Source organism: Myodes glareolus, chromosome 2 (assembly GCF_982192425.1).
Source record: "Myodes glareolus chromosome 2, mMyoGla1.1, whole genome shotgun sequence".
Classification (NCBI taxonomy): Eukaryota; Metazoa; Chordata; class Mammalia; order Rodentia; family Cricetidae; genus Myodes; species Myodes glareolus.
In genome coordinates, this window is record NC_142027.1 from 24,396,694 (window position 1) to 24,414,031 (window position 17,338).

At 41.4% G+C, this 17,338-nt stretch overlaps 1 protein-coding gene across 5 annotated transcripts in view; it reads left to right on the plus strand.

The window, feature by feature from the left end:
* The window catches only part of Nrip1 (nuclear receptor interacting protein 1), an 81,583-nt gene extending 68,671 nt beyond the window's left edge, over positions 1–12,912 (plus strand). For all 5 annotated transcript variants that reach the window (XM_085685702.2, XM_085685700.2, XM_048422373.3 and 2 more), the window contains one exon: positions 8,379–12,912. In XM_085685702.2, coding sequence (XP_085541828.2) covers positions 8,726–12,211 — 3,486 coding nt within the window. In that variant the 5' untranslated portion in view covers positions 8,379–8,725 and the 3' untranslated portion in view covers positions 12,212–12,912. The remainder of the gene's footprint in view (positions 1–8,378) is intronic.
* Positions 12,913–17,338: the final 4,426 nt, after the last annotated feature.

Consider the following 17,338-nt stretch of genomic DNA (forward strand, 5'->3'; position numbering starts at 1 on the left):
CTCCACCACTGAGCTAAATTCCTAACCCCAGCCTTACTTTTGTATTTTTGTTAGTTTATATTCAGAAGAAACAAGTCTTGAATTTGAAGGCAAATGTTAGCAATAACACCATATCGTTTTAAACACTGAGGTCTCTCTCAGTTATGATGGCCCACACCATAGTTAGCAAAACTAAGACTCCCAAAGATGACTTTTTGCACATTCTAAAACCATGTCTCCCCAGTCCTGGACACACAAGGATGAAAACATCTAGTTCTTGCCTATGAGGAATTTACCCTGTATTGAGGAACCAGGCGTGCACAAAGAAAAACCGCAAATGAGCTGATTGAGAATTCCTCTGGTGCTGTGGAGTCACAGAGATAAAGCTACCTCTGGTCAGCAAGGTAGGGAAGGTGCCTGTCTGCGCCTCTCTTTTTAACCATGACAATGTCTGAGAAGAAGGCGATAGTAGGGATTACATGGACACATGGGAAAAAAATCATGGAGCATGATTCTCTCTCCCATATCCCAGCACTTGTCCCTGCTCGCTTATTATTATGTCCTTGTGTGTTGTACGGAGGAGGAGTGGGCCATGTCCCGCCGCCCGGCTAGCTTACCCCCAAAATAATCACATGGAAATTGTATTAATCAAAACACTGCCAGACCCATTAGCTCTAGCCTCTCACTGGCTAACTCTCACACCTTGATTAACCCATTTCTATTAATGTGTACCACCAGTTGACTGTGGCTTACCGGGATGAGTCTAACCAGCATCCATCTTGGGCAGGAGAAGCATGGCGTCTGCCACACTTTGCTTCTTCCAAGCATTCTGTTCTGTGTACTCCGCCCACCTAAGGGCTGCCCTATCAAACGGCCAAGGCAGTCTCTTTATTAAACCAATGAAAGCAACAGACAAATATAGATGGAACGCCTACACCACTTGTGTACATAAAACAAATTAGCCATTTATATAAATGCTCTAGTTAAGACAAAAACTCGAAGCGACATGTAAATATTCCGAGCTCTTGCTGCAGGAATCGGGGCAATTTCAGAGTCGAGCGAATTGAAGAGTGAAGAGCCCTGTTAGCACCGCACACACTGTCCTCCTGCCGGCCTAGCCAAATGGTGAGCGATTGCCATAACGCTCGGGTATTTGGCTCCTTAACGGTGGCACAATTAATTTTACTAAAGTGTAAAAATAGTGAAAGTTAAGTATTTTTTATTGTCTTCATTGTTAAGTAAAAAGTCGTCCAGGAATATTCTCGGCCCCGTGTGTCAAGTCACAAAAGCCCAACCCGGGCCACTTAGACCTCCGCTCTTCCTGTCTCTCCAGCGGCTCGTCAGAGTATTCTCCTGAATCCCCCTTCCTACGCCTGACCCCAGTCTGCCTCTGCTTCCTCGTGGCAGCTGCCGTGGCGCGGGCTAGCTGCAAGCCACCCCATGGCAGAGACTTCAGTTCCAACGGCAGCAAAGCTGTTTCAGATTAGCAGTTCCCGGCTGCGGCCGCTGAGGTCACCCCAGACCCTGAGACGCACGGGCAAGAGAGAGGTCAAAGAAAACCACACAAGGCAGTTTCTTAAATGCGTAGGAGGGTGCTTAAAGTAGCCTGACACTGGTGTGCCAGGAGCTTCCACTTACCAGTTGAAGGCCATGGTGACCTGCTAATATTTAAAGGTGTGGGACTTCTCCAAGAGCCTGTGCATGTTGTGTTCTTGGTCTGTGGCTCATGTTTGGGCTCAGGTTTGTAACGCCCCCTTTACCAGTGCCATCACTATGTCTGTCCGTCGTAGATTGTGTCTACTGAAACCTGTTCTCTAGCCTGCTAAAGCTTTCACTCTAAAGAGACTTGGGTTCTGGGCCAGCACTGGCAAGAGCTGTGGTACATTATGTTTACCATTTCTGGAAAATTATGGTCGGTTCACAGCAAGTCAGCACTTTTACCCAGGCAATATGTAAAAAGGGACACATCATTCACGGATAAGTGTTCCCGCTAAGACAGCTTGGATGGTGTGTTTTATGAGGAATTTTTCTTGTTTTCCAAAAGAACTCTTCAGTGGAACTTCCATTACTTGACAGAAATAGATTGTGTTTTTTATCAAAATAATTAATGTATAATAACTTGTACATTATACATTAATCTTTCTTATTTACTTACTTATTTGTTTATTTGAGATAGTCTCTGTTATGTAATTCTGGCTTTCCTGGAACTTGCTGTGTAGACAGCCTGACTGTGGACTCACAGAGGTCTAGGTGCACCTCTCTTCCCGAGCTCCAGGAGTCGGGGATTATGCCACCATGCCAGCTACATGAAATCTTAAATCTTCACCACAGCGTTGAAATTAGCCTACAGGTCTGCGTTGCACCCTGTTCCTTGCATGGCCGTGATTGTGTTAGGTAATTGTACCTTTGTAATAATTTTATTATAAAGCACTTTTGTAGCAGTTGTTACTGATAACTAAAATTTCTTCCCAAATACGTGCTGGAAATAGTGATGGAAATATTACAAGATGTTCCTATAGAAGCACTAGTCAACAACTGAAATTATAATGGTCTGAGATGTTGGGATATATGGCATTGGATTCAATCCCACATAGATGGGACCTGTAAGTGAGCAGGATATGTTTAGTGATATATACAAGGTAAACTTATTTTCAAAATCATCACATGACGAAGAAGAATTACAGCAAAATAAAAAAAACAACACAAGCATAGATATGCACGTGCTTCTGTGCATGTGAGCAGCCACAATTCTCAGACACACAGAATTCTACTCTCGCTTTGCGGCAGTGTATTTAGCGGAATCATGCTTCGTATGAAAACAGTACATAGATCCTGTCTTCAGGATGTAAGGGATATTTGTAAGACAGACTATATGCTGTGAGTAAAGTCACAGTGTCTGCGAGGTGTACTCAAACCGTGGGAGCTCTGATCAAAGGCCAGCTGTTACATCCGCTCCCCTGGGGATCTTTCTGGCTGATCTGTGACCTTGAGCTTGGACTGCTGTCTGTATATCATCTATTTTAAGGATGGAGAAGCTGTAGTTGAGTTCAAGAGAGATTATGCATCAATCTCAAAAGATGCCTCTGCGTTTACATATCAGAAACAGGCAGTGCTGAGCAAAAGGGGCTCGTTGTTTGAGCTACTCATTATTTTGATAGAGCCTGGGAAATAGACTAAAAAACCAAAAGAAGAAATTCGTTACTTTGAGGAAATGTTAAAGAAAGTCCCCTCTATGTTATTATAGATTTGGATTTTTAAAAAAAAGAAAAAAGAAAAGAAACTGGTGTTGCCACAGTAATTTGTCAATGATTATTTTCTATTGTTTCAAATCTTGTGAAGACAGCTCAGGATTTTATGACATGGACCTAGACACATTCATTTCTGTCATTGGATGATTGTGTCATCTTCCTTGCATTTACCTGGGTCCTCAAAGATCCTGACTATTTTCTTGCAGCTCGTTTATTACATAACCGTGATGAAATAAGGGAAAGTTCCAATGTGCATGTAAATTCGTATTTAGCTTTTAAATAAACACAGGTTTATCATATTGTGAACTTCAGAAAATAAAATGTGTGGAAATAAGAAATTTGGAGGGGATTGAGAGGACTTCAAAGCCATTTCCTTCTTCCAGGATTCAGTAAGAGAGCCATCGACGATGTTTCGTCTTCTGTACAACTCTATGACAAACACCCGACTGGTTAAAGTGCGCGTTACTGTGTCAACTCCCGTTTGACAGATTGCCTGGGATGGTGGAGGGCTGTGGGGTCCTAAGCCCGGTCTGGGCTGAACGCTTGGGTCTAGTCCAGCAGCCGTGTCTCCTGAAGCTCTTTAAATGGGGAGTCAAGTGACCGTTTCAAACCTGTGCAGACCCGCAGCAGGCAAACTCCAGCCATGGACCTGGAAGTTAGGAGCAACTGTAGCCCTGAGCAAAAAAATCTATAAACGTGCCCCCCCCCCCATTTTCTTTAGAGAACAATTTGTGTGTCGGTGGGAATTTTCTGTCTTCCCTACCTCTGTGGTTCATTTCTACAAACCTCACAGGAGTCAGGTAAGGAACTCTTAATTTTAACTGCAGAGGGTGAGGGTCTCATTTAAGCAAACTGATTTAAATAAGTTTATTGGGGTGGTACCTATTAAAACTGTCCAGCCAGCATCTATCTTTTGACGAAGATAGCACTGTGAAGGACGTTACCTTGGCGTTCTGCTTCCCTCAAAGTACGCCCATTTTGATGAGAAATAACTGAAAACTGAATTTCGGGCTTTTGCTTTTACCTCCCAGTCACCATCCCTGCTGTGAAAGAGCTGCGAAGGAATGCTTCTACTCTTTTGAAAGGTGTTTCCTAGCAACATCCTCAGTTCAGTTTGTAGAGGGGACTCATTGTACCCGTGCCCCGCCCTGCCCGGCCTTAGTAAAGTCTAGGATCCTCATCTCTGGTGTTTTCTCCTTTGCTGCTCTGTTGAATTACGTGTTGAGTTCTTGTTCTTCTGTAGGTTCTATTTGCTGCTGGCTCGGAGCCGCACGTTCTGCCCTCTGGACAGAATGCTGCCTGTTTTTGGCATTTCCCTTGCATTCTCAACTTGAAACTTCTTTTCTCGATCAATAACTAGGACTTTAGGATGTTCTTACTACTTTTTCTACTAATACTTTATGAAATACTGTAATTCTTTTTTCTTTTTTTCTCCCCTTATCTAGAAAGAGCCCTCAAGGGCCGAAAGTGTAACCCACGGTAGATTATTGTCACAGAAGTTATTATTGAGCGGCACAAGGAAGTAATTCCTGAACCCTTCTATATGTTATAGGAATTGGAGCCAAGGATCAAAATAATCTTTAAAGCTTCAATGAAGAAATTCCTTGAAATTTAATACTCAGATAATTATGACTGGACCATGAAGAAAGCGGGAATTTTCATGCATAAAATCGGAAGTCATTCCTTAGACTTACTTTAAACAGCACGCTATGTGGCATGATGGGTGCCAAGTCACTTGAGTGTGTGTTTCATGAAGCATTTGACTGAAAGAAAGATTTGAATCTTGAAGCAGCTGACTAATGTTCTTTGCTATCTATCTTCAACCAAAAGTAGTCTCATAAACAAGAACTCAGTTAGCTACATCTTTCAATAGCTAAATACGACCTCAGTATTTGGTTTTACTCTTTTGAAGTACATAAAATTTCAGCAAAGTTTCCTTTCCTTAATAAGCAGTTTATAAATGGAGAACATAAAACATTGCTTTGGAAATAATCTAGTTACTTCAAGGAAACAATATTGTGACCACTTGTGAACTCCTCACATGTAAAGTACTTACACCATTTTTTAATTATTTTTATTTATTTATTTATTTGGTTTTTCAAGATAGGGTTTCTCTGTGTAACAGTCCTTGCTGTCCTGGAACTCCCTTTATAGACCAGGCTGACCTCAAACTCACTGAGATCCATATGCCTCTGCCTCCAAGTGCTGAGATTAAAGGCATGCACCACCACCTGGCTTTTTTTAAATTGATATATTCCTTATAAAACATACACACACATACAAACACACACTTTGAGCTAAACAATCCTTTTCAAGTACTTTGTTAAATACCAAAATACATTCTTTTTGAAAATATACTCTTACAGTTCAAACATTAGTAGGTTTTTCATTAAAACACTATATGTGTTGAAATATCTGCCCAATCATATGATCAAGATTCCATAAATTTTTTATAGTTTTTATTTTTTTAGAATTCTCTGAAATATTGTTCTTTCTACTACATGTTTAAAAAACTCAATGATTTTTTTTCATAAGAAACGTCTAAAAGATCTAAAAGGTATTTACAAACAATTTTAAATCAATGAAGGCAGGGTTTACTTTACAGTTTTAATTTTGAATAATTGACATGAATTGAATTGAATTTCTGTGAGATTCTGTGAGTTCTTCAGTACCTGGAGAACTGTCATAGTCTTCAGACTCAGTTCTGGTTTTCAATACTTCTTTAAAAGTTTATTAATTGATAATAAGGATTGTATTACATGAAATTCTTTTTTTAAGTTACATCTTTGTGTTTGTATGTATGCGTGTTTATATGTGGTGCTAAGGATCAAACCCAATGCCTTGGACTGTGCATTGTACATTTAAAGTAAGGATTTAACATTGAACTGCATCTCCAGTCCAGGAATGTGTTTATAATGGAGCACAATATTGTATTTTGCTTTCATTTGTGTATATATATGTATATATATCATTTATATACATATAAATATCCATTGGAGCCTTTTATGCATTCTTATAAGTTTTCTTCTTTTTCTCTTCCTCCTCCTCCTCTTCTTCTTTGTGCTTTGGCCATTTTGCTGCTGTAGGAGCGATATGGGACTTTTTGATGACTCTGTGTTGAAATAGCAGAGCGAAACAACTTAAGATTAGAAAGATTCAGGCTTCTGTAACTCACACTTGCAAAGGTTTCTGTCTTCCAGATGGAGGGCACCTCCTATCATGGCCGACAGGCGCAGAATCTGTGTTTGGTAGTCCCTTTTTTCCCACTTTTTTCCAACCTGGGTTCCTTGACTATGGGATAGTGTTGCCCACATCACGGTGGCTCTCCTCACGTAGTTAATCCTCTCTGGAAATGTTCTCACAGGTACACCCAGGGATGGGCTTTACTAATCTAGGTATTTCCCAATCGCACCAAGATGACAAGATTAACCACCACAGCAATTCACTGGGCTTAAAAAGACAAAAGGAAAATAATTGATTCCCTTGCAAAGTGAGGCAATCCTGAAATGTCTTCACCACTAAAAGCCATCTGCAGAGCCATTGTGCAACCCTTTATGCGGCCTCATCTTTCAGAATGCAAAAAAGCTGCAAGGTCCTACTTTTGTACTCATCTTTAAAAGTTTTTATTAAACACAAGTCATAATTTAATATTTTTCACCTTCTGTCCAGAATGTATTACTTTGAGAACTTTTAACATCCAATTATGCTGCATAAAAGTCTGAAACCATTCTTTTCTTATAATTGATAAATATTTTTCATTTTTAGATTAACTGTAACTGCAGTAACCAGCCGACTAAATGGTCTCATCTTCACCTCATCTCTTTCCTCACAACTTCTTCTTGGCGTGCTCCTGCCTTCGGTCTTTTCCCACTTGATGAAGAGTCTCTCGTGCATTTAGGCTGCTCAACATCTTGGAAGTCTGAAAGATGGTGGGCAGGGAGGTTCTGGCTTCAGGATAGCAAGATGAATTTAATGTCATCTTCAGGACTGCATTGTCCTCTCATTTTACCCTTGAGTTTGAGAAAAACCACCTGATATGAAGCTATCTGAGCATTAGTCAAGGAGTGGCATATACAAGTCATCGTTGTTCATGGCCAGGGGTTAGGCGTCTCTGTACTCAGATTCCAATTCATCCAATGGGAACCCTTCCTACATCAACTTTCTTTGATACTTTGGGCAAAAAAATGAAAACTATTTTTAAAGAGTTTTTTTTCTTTCATTAAATTTTCTTCTTAAAAATTTAAAACAATCTTAAAATACTTTCTGAATCACTTTTTAAATGTCTTTGTATCTGTTGGGATGTAAAAGGAAATAGAAGAGGTGGGGAGAGAAGGACTTTATCTTGAGACTAGTCTAGAAATTGGGCACGGGCTCACCTTCCCCTGTGCTAGTGTTCCCTACTGCAGACCCTGCTTTTGTGTCCGTCCATGGTCCTAAAGCAGATGGTCACGCAGACTGGGATTGGAGAGCCTGAGCCTGAAAGGAGCAAAGCGAATACTCGAGATGCCTTTGCCTGCTGTTCTCCTGTGCAGTCCTGATGAGGTGACAGTGCACAGTTTCCAAGTTGTGCCCTCAGCCTTCTAGGTTCTCATTTATCCGTACTTCAGAGAGCAAGAGCATGTGTGTGTTTATGGCTAGTTTTCTTTCTAGAATTAATATATAAAGTTTCATATCTAGTGTGTTATGTGTGCTAATTACAATTAGCATAGTGGGCCTCATACTTAAGGAGTTTTTATTTGTCGTTTCTGTTGTTGTTCCTGAGGTTAAGCTATACATCCAGTGTGCTTTCTGATTTAGGAAATTATGGTTATTAGGCTGTCACCTAGTTCTTCTGGTAAGGGAGGAAATAAGCAATGAGACAGGTAACTGACTGTTCTGTACAACATTGGGGCGTGTTTGCAAACTCTCCTATGAATAATTGCATAGCTGCTCACAAACTCTTATCTCATCCTTCGGTTGCAATTGCGTATGGTTAAGGCTCCTTGCCTACTACAAATCACGTATCAAATGGATGTGGCTGTCATGTGTATGTGTGCTTAGTATCCGTGTGTAATTTCTATGCATAAACTCATGCTATATTTTATTCCTTGTAGGTAATAAGCATGATTCAGTTCTGTACCTCCTTAACTGTTTTTATTTATTTAATTTTAGATACTGACATGTACATTTGGTGAGCAACAAACGATGAAGAAAGACCAACAGTATAGTCCCTGAGAAGGGCTGCCTGCGTGCCACTACATACCTCTGTGTTAAGGGCGGAGTTCCGGCTGCTCCTTGCCTAGCTGCTGATGAGTGCTGGGGTCTGCATTGCTGGCTGCCTGCCTCTTGCCTGTCACTGCCAGACGACATCCCGGTCAGAATGTAACTGCACATCCCTCCCTGATCGCTAGTGAAGGTGACCGACTGATATTGACTTCCTGAAGTTGGGTCTTACCAGGTGAAACAAAGCATCTTCAAAGTGAATAGAAGCCACGCCCCTGTGAACACTTGTATTGAACATGACTCATGGAGAAGAGCTTGGCTCTGATGTGCATCAGGATTCTATTGTTTTAACTTACCTAGAAGGATTACTAATGCATCAGGCAGCCGGGGGATCAGGTACTGCCCTTGACAAAAAGTCTGCCGGCCACAACGAAGAAGACCAGAACTTTAACCTTTCTGGCGGTGCCTTCCCCTCCTGTCAAAGCAATGGTCCCACGCTCAATACACACACATACCAGGGATCCGGCATGCTGCATCTCAAAAAAGCCAGACTGCTGCAGTCTTCTGAGGACTGGAACGCGGCAAAGCGGAAGAGGCTGTCTGATTCCATCGTGAATTTAAACGTGAAGAAGGAAGCTTTGCTGGCTGGCATGGTTGAGAATGTGCCTAAAGGCAAGCAGGATAGCACGCTACTGGCCTCTTTGCTGCAGTCATTCAGCTCCAGGCTCCAGACTGTTGCTCTGTCACAGCAAATTAGACAGAGCCTCAAAGAGCAAGGATATGCCCTCAGCCACGATTCCTTAAAAGTGGAAAAGGATTTAAGGTGCTACGGGGTGGCCTCAAGTCACTTAAAAACGCTGCTGAAGAAAAGTAAAACCAAGGAGCAAAAGTCAGGTCCCACCCCCCCTGATGTGACTAAAAACCTCATCAGAGACAGCTTTGCGGAGTCACCTCATCATGTCGGACAAAGTGGGGCAAAGGTCATGAGTGAACCTTTGTCATGTGCAGCGAGATTACAGGCTGTTGCCAGCATGGTGGAAAAAAGGGCTAGTCCTGCCACCTCCCCCAAGCCTAGTGTTGCCTGCAGCCAGTTAGCGCTGCTCCTTTCGAGCGAAGCTCACCTGCAGCAGTACTCGCGGGAGCATGCTCTAAAAACCCAGAATGCACACCAAGCAGCAAGCGAAAGGCTTGCTGCCATGGCCAGATTGCAAGAAAATGGTCAGAAGGATATCAGCAGTTTCCAGCTCCCCAAAGGGGTGTCTGGCCATCTCAATGGACAGGCCAGAACCTCCTCATCAAGCCGACCGGTGGCTAGCAAGAATAACGCAACATCATTTCAGAATCCAATGGGTGTTGTTCCGTCTTCCCCCAAAAGCACGGGCTATAAAACCCCGCTGGAAAAGAACAACATAAAGCAAGCCGCTAATAACAGTTTGCTCTTACACCTGCTCAAGAGCCAGACCATACCCACGCCGATGAACGGGCACAGCCAGAGCGAGAGAGGCAGTCGTTTCGAGGAGAGCAGCACACCCACGACAATGGACGAGTACTCTGATAACAACCCTAGCTTCACAGATGAGAGCAGCGGAGACGAAAGCTCCTACTCCAACTGCGTTCCCATAGACTTGTCCTGCAAACACCGCATTGAAAAGCCAGACGCCGACAGACCCGTGTCTCTTGAGAACCTCACTCAGTCCTTGCTAAACACCTGGGATCCCAAGGTCCCTGGGGTGGATATCAAAGAAGATCAAGATACCTCAAAAAATTCCAAGCTGAATTCACACCAGAAGGTCACTCTTCTTCAGCTGCTACTTGGCCATAAAAGTGAAGAAAACGTTGAAAGGAATGCCAGCCCTCAGGAAGTCCACTGTGATGTGACTAAGTTCAATCCGCAGAATTACACAAGGACTTCTGTCATTGAAAGCCCCAGTACAAACAGGACTACCCCTGTGAGTACTCCACCACTGCACACAGCCGCCAAAGCCGAGTCTCCCATCAATCTTTCGCAGCCCTCGCTGGTCATCAAGTGGAATTCCCCGCCATATGCCTGCAGTACCCCCACTTCAAAACTAACCAGTGCTGTGGCTGGCCACTTGATGGACCTCACCCAAAGCAAAGAATCGCCCGCTGAGAAACCAGCCCCAAGTGAGAGTGCACAAAATTCGACCACGTTCAGTGCCAGTAAACTGTTACAAAATTTGGCCCAGTGTGGAATGCAGTCTTCCATGCCCGCGGAAGATCTCAGACCCAGCAAACAGCTGCTAAGTGGAAACACAGACAAACCTCTTGGTGTGATTGATAGGTTAAATAGCCCTCTGCTCTCAAATAAAACAAATGCAGTTGAAGAAAACAAAGCCTTCAGCAGTCAGCCAGTGGGACCTGATCCGCCACTTCCTGGTTGTGAGATAGAAAATCTGCTGGAAAGACGCACGGTCCTCCAGCTGCTCCTGGGAAATTCCAGCAAAGGGAAGAACGAAAGGAAAGAGAAAGTTGCTTTGCGTGACGAGGCTACTCAGGAGCATCCGGAGAGATCTGGAAGTGAACAAATACTGATGGTGAAAATCAAATCCGAGCCTTGTGATGACGTCCAGCTTCACAGCGCAGGTGTGCATTTAAACCACGAAGCTAAGAGCGCCGCCTTCTTCGGCGCCACTCCCACCATGCGGAGGAGTACAGCTGCCTTACCAGTATCCGAGGACTTGAAATCGGAGCCCACCTCGCCTCAGGATTTTTCTTTCTCCAAGAATGGTCTGTTAAGTCGGTTGCTGAGACAGAATCAAGAGAGTTACGCAGCAGAAGATCAGGAGCGGAGTCACAGAAATAGTGAGCCGACACCCCTGGAATCGAAGAACTTCTGCATGGTCCCCAAGAAAAGGAAGCTTTATACGGAGCCGCTCGACAATCCGTTTAAAAAAATGAAAAATAGTGCAGTAGAGACCGCCAGTAATCACAGCGCCCCGGAAGTGCTCTATGGGTCCTTGCTTAATCAGGAAGAGCTGAAAGTTAGCCGAAATGATCTTGAGTATAAGTACCCTGCTGGTCATAGTTCAGCCAGTGAGAGTGAACACAGGAGTTGGGCCAGAGAGAGCAAAAGCTTCAATGTTCTGAAACAGCTGCTTCTCTCAGAGAACTGTGTGCGCGATTTGTCTCCGCACAGGAGTAACTCGGTCGGCGACAATAAAAAGAAAGGACACAAAAACAGTGTGCCCAGTAGCAAACCCGAATTCGGCATTTCTTCTTTAAACGGACTGATGTATAGTTCCCCTCAGCCCAGCAGTTGTGTGGATAATAGGACATTTTCATATCCGGGAGTGGTAAAAACTCCGCTGAGCCCTCCTTTCTCAGAGCACTTGGGCTGTGTGGGGTCCAGACCAGAACCTGGGCTTTTGAATGGGTGTTCCATGCCCATGCCCAACGAGAAGGGACCCATTAAGTGGGTCATCACAGATGTGGATAAGAGTGAATACGAGAAAGACTCCCCAAGACTGACCAAAACCAACCCCATCCTCTATTACATGCTCCAGAAAGGAGGAAATTCTGTTACCACTCGGGAAACACAGGACAAAGAACTCTGGAGGGGGCCTTCCTCTGCTGAGAGTGTCTCACAGGTTACAGTCAAAGAAGAGCTGCTTCCTGCAGCAGCAACTGACGGCTCCTTCTTCAATCTAAGAAGCCCTTACAATAGCCATATGGGAAATAATGCTTCCCGCCCACACAGTACAAATGGAGAAGTTTATGGGCTTCTGGGAAGCGTGCTCTCCATAAAAAAAGAATCAGAATAACGCGTACCTGCCATATCACTTTGGATCTTTTTAAAATTAATCAGTATGAACTTGAGATCTGTATAAATAAGAGCATGATTTGAGAAAAGCATGGTATAACTGAAACTTCTTCATTTTGAGAGTATTGGTTACTGGTGATGTTTCAATATGCATACTAATTTTTGCTTAACATTAGATGTCCTGAGGAAGCTATTGAGCTAGAAGTTGGTTGTTTACTGCTTCTGTATGTGTCAGATAACAGCTGTGAGTAGCCAATGAATGGAACTATTTTATAACCATAAATCTGAGGCATACGTTAGAATGCAAAACTCCATCAACAGTGGATTGATGCAGTTTGCTTGCTCTCTTTATTAGGGTACTTCATTTCGCATCTCAGAAGTCAGCCTACATAGCGTGTTTTTAAAGTCCAAATTGTTAACTATCTGAAAGATAATCAAATTAAGAGAAACACAGAAGCCTTGTGCTGAGTCACATCTCCTCAGTCCAAAAGTTAGGAAAAGGAATGCTTACATTTTTCAATTTTGCTAAACAAAAATTCTTTTTAACTCTTGGAACAAGTTTTGAGATTCCCATTGTCTGCCCCACCCCAGACCTTTTCAATATGTATTTCTTTGAACCTTGTACTATTTAGTAAAAATTGATTACAATTGAGGGGAGTTTAATAGATCCTTAACAATAAAAGGCAGATTTCCATTTTTTTATATTTTGACTACTAAATTAATACCTCCTCCTTTTGCAAATTTCAGGAAGGCAGTGTTCATCCTCAGGCGGTTGCCTGAATAATTGACTACTTAGAAATAGTTTTTAACAAAAGCAAAACAAATTTTCTTCTGACAGTTTTCACCATCTCTTGTGAGAGTTACTCCTCACCATCCCTGTGGTACCTGGAAATCTTAGGACCAGGATTTCTTAATCCTGGGCACAGAAACTGCATTAGGACCATCTGGAGCAGATTGCTGGGCAGCATCTCAGGTCTACAGAACAGGTTTTCTGCTGGACCTGGGAGGCTCCAGCCTGCATCTTTATATGTTCTGTATGTGTTTAAAAACCACGGCCTACAACTTTGCCGGAACATGGAACTTTAAAGAAACTATTTGATGCCTATATTTTCCCCCAATACAGTCACACATCAACTCAAAATTTGCAATATTGTAGTTCCTATATTGCTGTTATATCTTTGGAAATCAGGTTCAGAATACTTTTTATGACAAAACAAATCAGGTAGAGGGGACAATTTTCCTATCTGGGTCAACATCTCAGGAAAAATCTGTGATTATTTATTTGTTCTAATTAGTAACATCGACTTAATTAGCCTTAGGGATGGAATAACAGGGCCACTTAGCAAACTCAGGTGATCCCAGGATGGTTAGGAAACTTCTCCTGAATACATCCTTCCCTTCTCTTCAAACCATCTTCTGCAGAACAGTGCTTATGAAGATAGCAGTTTAAACCCAAGGAAGACATTAAACTCAGATTGCCTGGAAAAAAATCACAGGGCACTTTTCCATGACAGAACCTACATGGTCACTTCACGACACCAACTCATTCTAGACGTATTGAAAGTAAACACTGATAGTGTCTTGGAAGATCTTACTCTGTAATTGAGCCACATGGAATTTCGACCCTAAAACAGGTTGGGTTTTGAGTTCAGTTTTACAGCCCACAATTCACCTACCAGACAATATTTTCCCTTCGGTCTTGAACCAGGTTAGCAACCGACTTAATCAAAAAATTACTGTGTACTCTATAATTAAGTAGGAGGAAGTTTATTTGAAGTTGTTGTATGTACTTGAAGCTGTTTCTAAGGTTTTTTATATTGCAAATGGACATTATTTCTTAATTATCTAAAATTCTAAATGCTTATTTTTTTTCTCAAGATGATTTGTAAATAGTTAATGGATATGTTCTATGGTAATCGGAGTGTATATTATGCTACACAGAGGGAGAGGAAAGCCTATGCTTATTCTGATATGAAAAATTCCACTGGCCAGTGAAGATACTTTACTCCATGTCCATACTGTGACAATCTCATTGTCTACACTATATAAATAAGCTTTACACTAAGTCATATTTCTCGGTTATTGTGAAAGGGCTAGGGCCTTAGAAATCTGTTGTAGGATGCTGGTGTTCATCCTCAGTTGGAGGCAATGGGCTTCTTACAAAGTGACGCAGCACTTCGGTCAGGGAACCGTCCAGAGCCACCATTGCTTTGTTTTGTTTGTTTTTTGTAACACGAAGGCCGTTGTTGGAATGGGAATATGTAATGCAGAAATAAATATGACCGTAAAGAATACTGTTCTGACTTACTAGAGAATACCCGCACAGTGAGGTTAGTGTAATCTTAATGAAGAGAAAGGGCATACATCGTCCAATTTACTTTGTTTATGCGTATGTAGATTCAAATATGCACACATACACATTTTCAAGGACTATTTTCGATATCTAGGCAATTTCTTCCTAATAAAGTCATTTGTGAAAGGGGACTGCAGCTCTCATTGACATCGGTAAGGTAGCACTACCTGTTTATTCTCTGCACATCTTACAGAGGGATAAACTGGTGAGAATATATATTTTCTATATATATATATAAAATGTGTATATATATATATTGACTTGTTAAATGAAGATGTTAAAATTGGTTTTTAAAGGTAATGTAAATAGTGATTTCCTTAATGAAAAAAATACATATTTTGTATTGTTCTAATGCAACAGAAAAACCTTTTAATTTCTTTGGTTCCTGTATATTCCATGTATAAGTGTAAATATAATCACACAGGTTTTAAAAAATTGTGCATGTATGTATACAGTTGCAAGTCTGGACAAATGTATAAAATAAACTTTTATTTAAGTTGTGATTACCTGCTGCATGAAAAGTGCATGGGGAACCCTGTGCATCTGTGCATTTGGCAAAAAAAATGTCTTACCAAGTCAGATCAGATGTTCATCCCAACACGACAGTATTCCATTTCTGGACATGACTTCTGTGGCTTACACTTTGTGAGAGAATGTGCTTTCAATCCAAGGGTCTTAATTTAAAAAAAAAAAATCAACCACTTTCAACATAAGAATTCACAGAACTTCACAAATCTTAAAATCCCATTGGAAACATTACAGCCAGTGTTCCTGCAGGCACAGTACCATTTATGGTTTGAATTCTGGGGTTTGCAACCAGTTTCGATGCAATCCACTTAGTAATATAATTTGCCATTTTTATTAGAAATTTAATTTCTTCATATGGTATCATGAATTGTACATACTGCAGTGTGAATTTTTTGTTTTGTTTTTTTTTAATCTTTTAGTGTTTACTTCCTGCAGTGAATTTGAATAAATGAGAAAATGCATTGTCTCTAACTTGAAATGACTTATTTTTGCGGGTTCTCTCTGGTCTTTAGTTTTACATTACTGTCCAAGTCCCAGGTCATTTAAAAAGAAAAAATAAATAAAAGCAATATATCATGTATTTTGTCTGTCTCAGAAAAATGAAGGGGAAAAATAAGCAACAGACCAGCCAGTTAGTATATTTAGAAACATGTAATTAAAGCATAGCTCAAAATGACAGTTGGCCTGTGGTCTGTCTTCCATTTATCACTGTGTAACTCAATGACCACTACATTTTTTTTTTTAGACTGAAGTTTGTACAATGTTCCAAAATAAAGCTAATTAGATACATATACATTGTCTTAAGATTTTTGTCAGGGGTTTTATTTTATTTTTTTCTGGGTTTTGTTTTTAATGCAAAAAGTTTGGATTACTTTCCAAATAAATCTGTATATAGAAAAAGAGTTAAATGTGGTCAGCTGTATACGTCTGTGGTCAGGGACTGAGACATTTGCTTCATGTCTGTTGGCAGTAGTAAAGACTGAGCCCGAGGCCTCCATCTGGGCAAGTGTTCTGCCACCGAGCTAGATTCACAACGTTATTTTTACTTTTTATTTTGAGACAAGATCTCACAAAGTTGCCTAGGGTATCCTTGAACTCCCTTTTTTGACCTTGAATTCTTGTTTAAGGCCTCCTAAGGAGCTAAAATTTATCGTTCTGAGCCATCAGACCCAACTAAGACCAGCTTATTTAGGGAGAAAAACAGTGAAATAAGCCTCTCTTCTCTTCAGTTTCCACTTAGGTCTGAGTTTCGGATTATTGAGAATGGAGGCATTGGCCCAACAGCAAGTTCTGTTTCCTTGGACCAAAATTGTCCCCAGGTGCAACAGATTTCTCAATGGGTTTGTAGACTTTTCAACTCAATGGCAGAGCCCCCTTTAGCACACCCAAATCCCCAGCCCAACTTCGCTGTCCATCACTGCAGAAAAGCTCATGAGTCAGCTCAGGTCTTAAAGACACACCTTGCTGTTGCACGCTCTCTGTATTGATAGAGTCCATCGCATTTGTGCACATAGATACTGACTTCAAAATGAAGGATGGAAAGCCGTGTTCTTATTTCCAAGGCGGGAAAGCCTAAGTGCATTGCCCGAGATGGATTTTTAAAAGATCCACCGGTTAATACGTTTTTTGAACTTTAATATGAAGAGTCTTCAAAACCCAATCGAGTTAGAATTACCCATGCTCTGCCAAGTTCTAGTCCATGCTTTTCAGTGTGGTAATATCAAGAACAACAAGCAGAAATTTCATTGCCTGCCACTGGGGCCACTAAATTGACCTGTTTGGCTACAGAAAGTAGATTTTAAATGTTAAATTGGTAAATGTGCTGTACCGTTTTGGTTTTTATTCCACAGAATTAGTAGGTGAGCTGATGCTGTGCTGTCTCTTAAGGGCAGGTACTTTGTTGGCAGCATGCAGCTTTGAGTTAATACTCCAATTTCGTACTTTGTTAATGCAATACTATTAACGTTTTCAAGATGTCTTCTGGAGTAAGTTAAGCATGCCTGCTCTTAAGAATCAGATAATGTATTTCTAAGTTAACAAGACAGTTGGAAATAACCTTAAAATCCCATAAGTTCTGCCACACCTAACCCTTCTATGAGCTTCTACAAGTAAATGTATTGGAATTCTTGGGTTTTTTTGTTTTGTTTTGTTTTTTTGTTTTTTTTTAATGACAGAGACCCAGAGGAGCTGCTGTTTGCCCCTGGGCTTCACCAAACATAGTGAACATGATACCCCAAATTGAGAAAA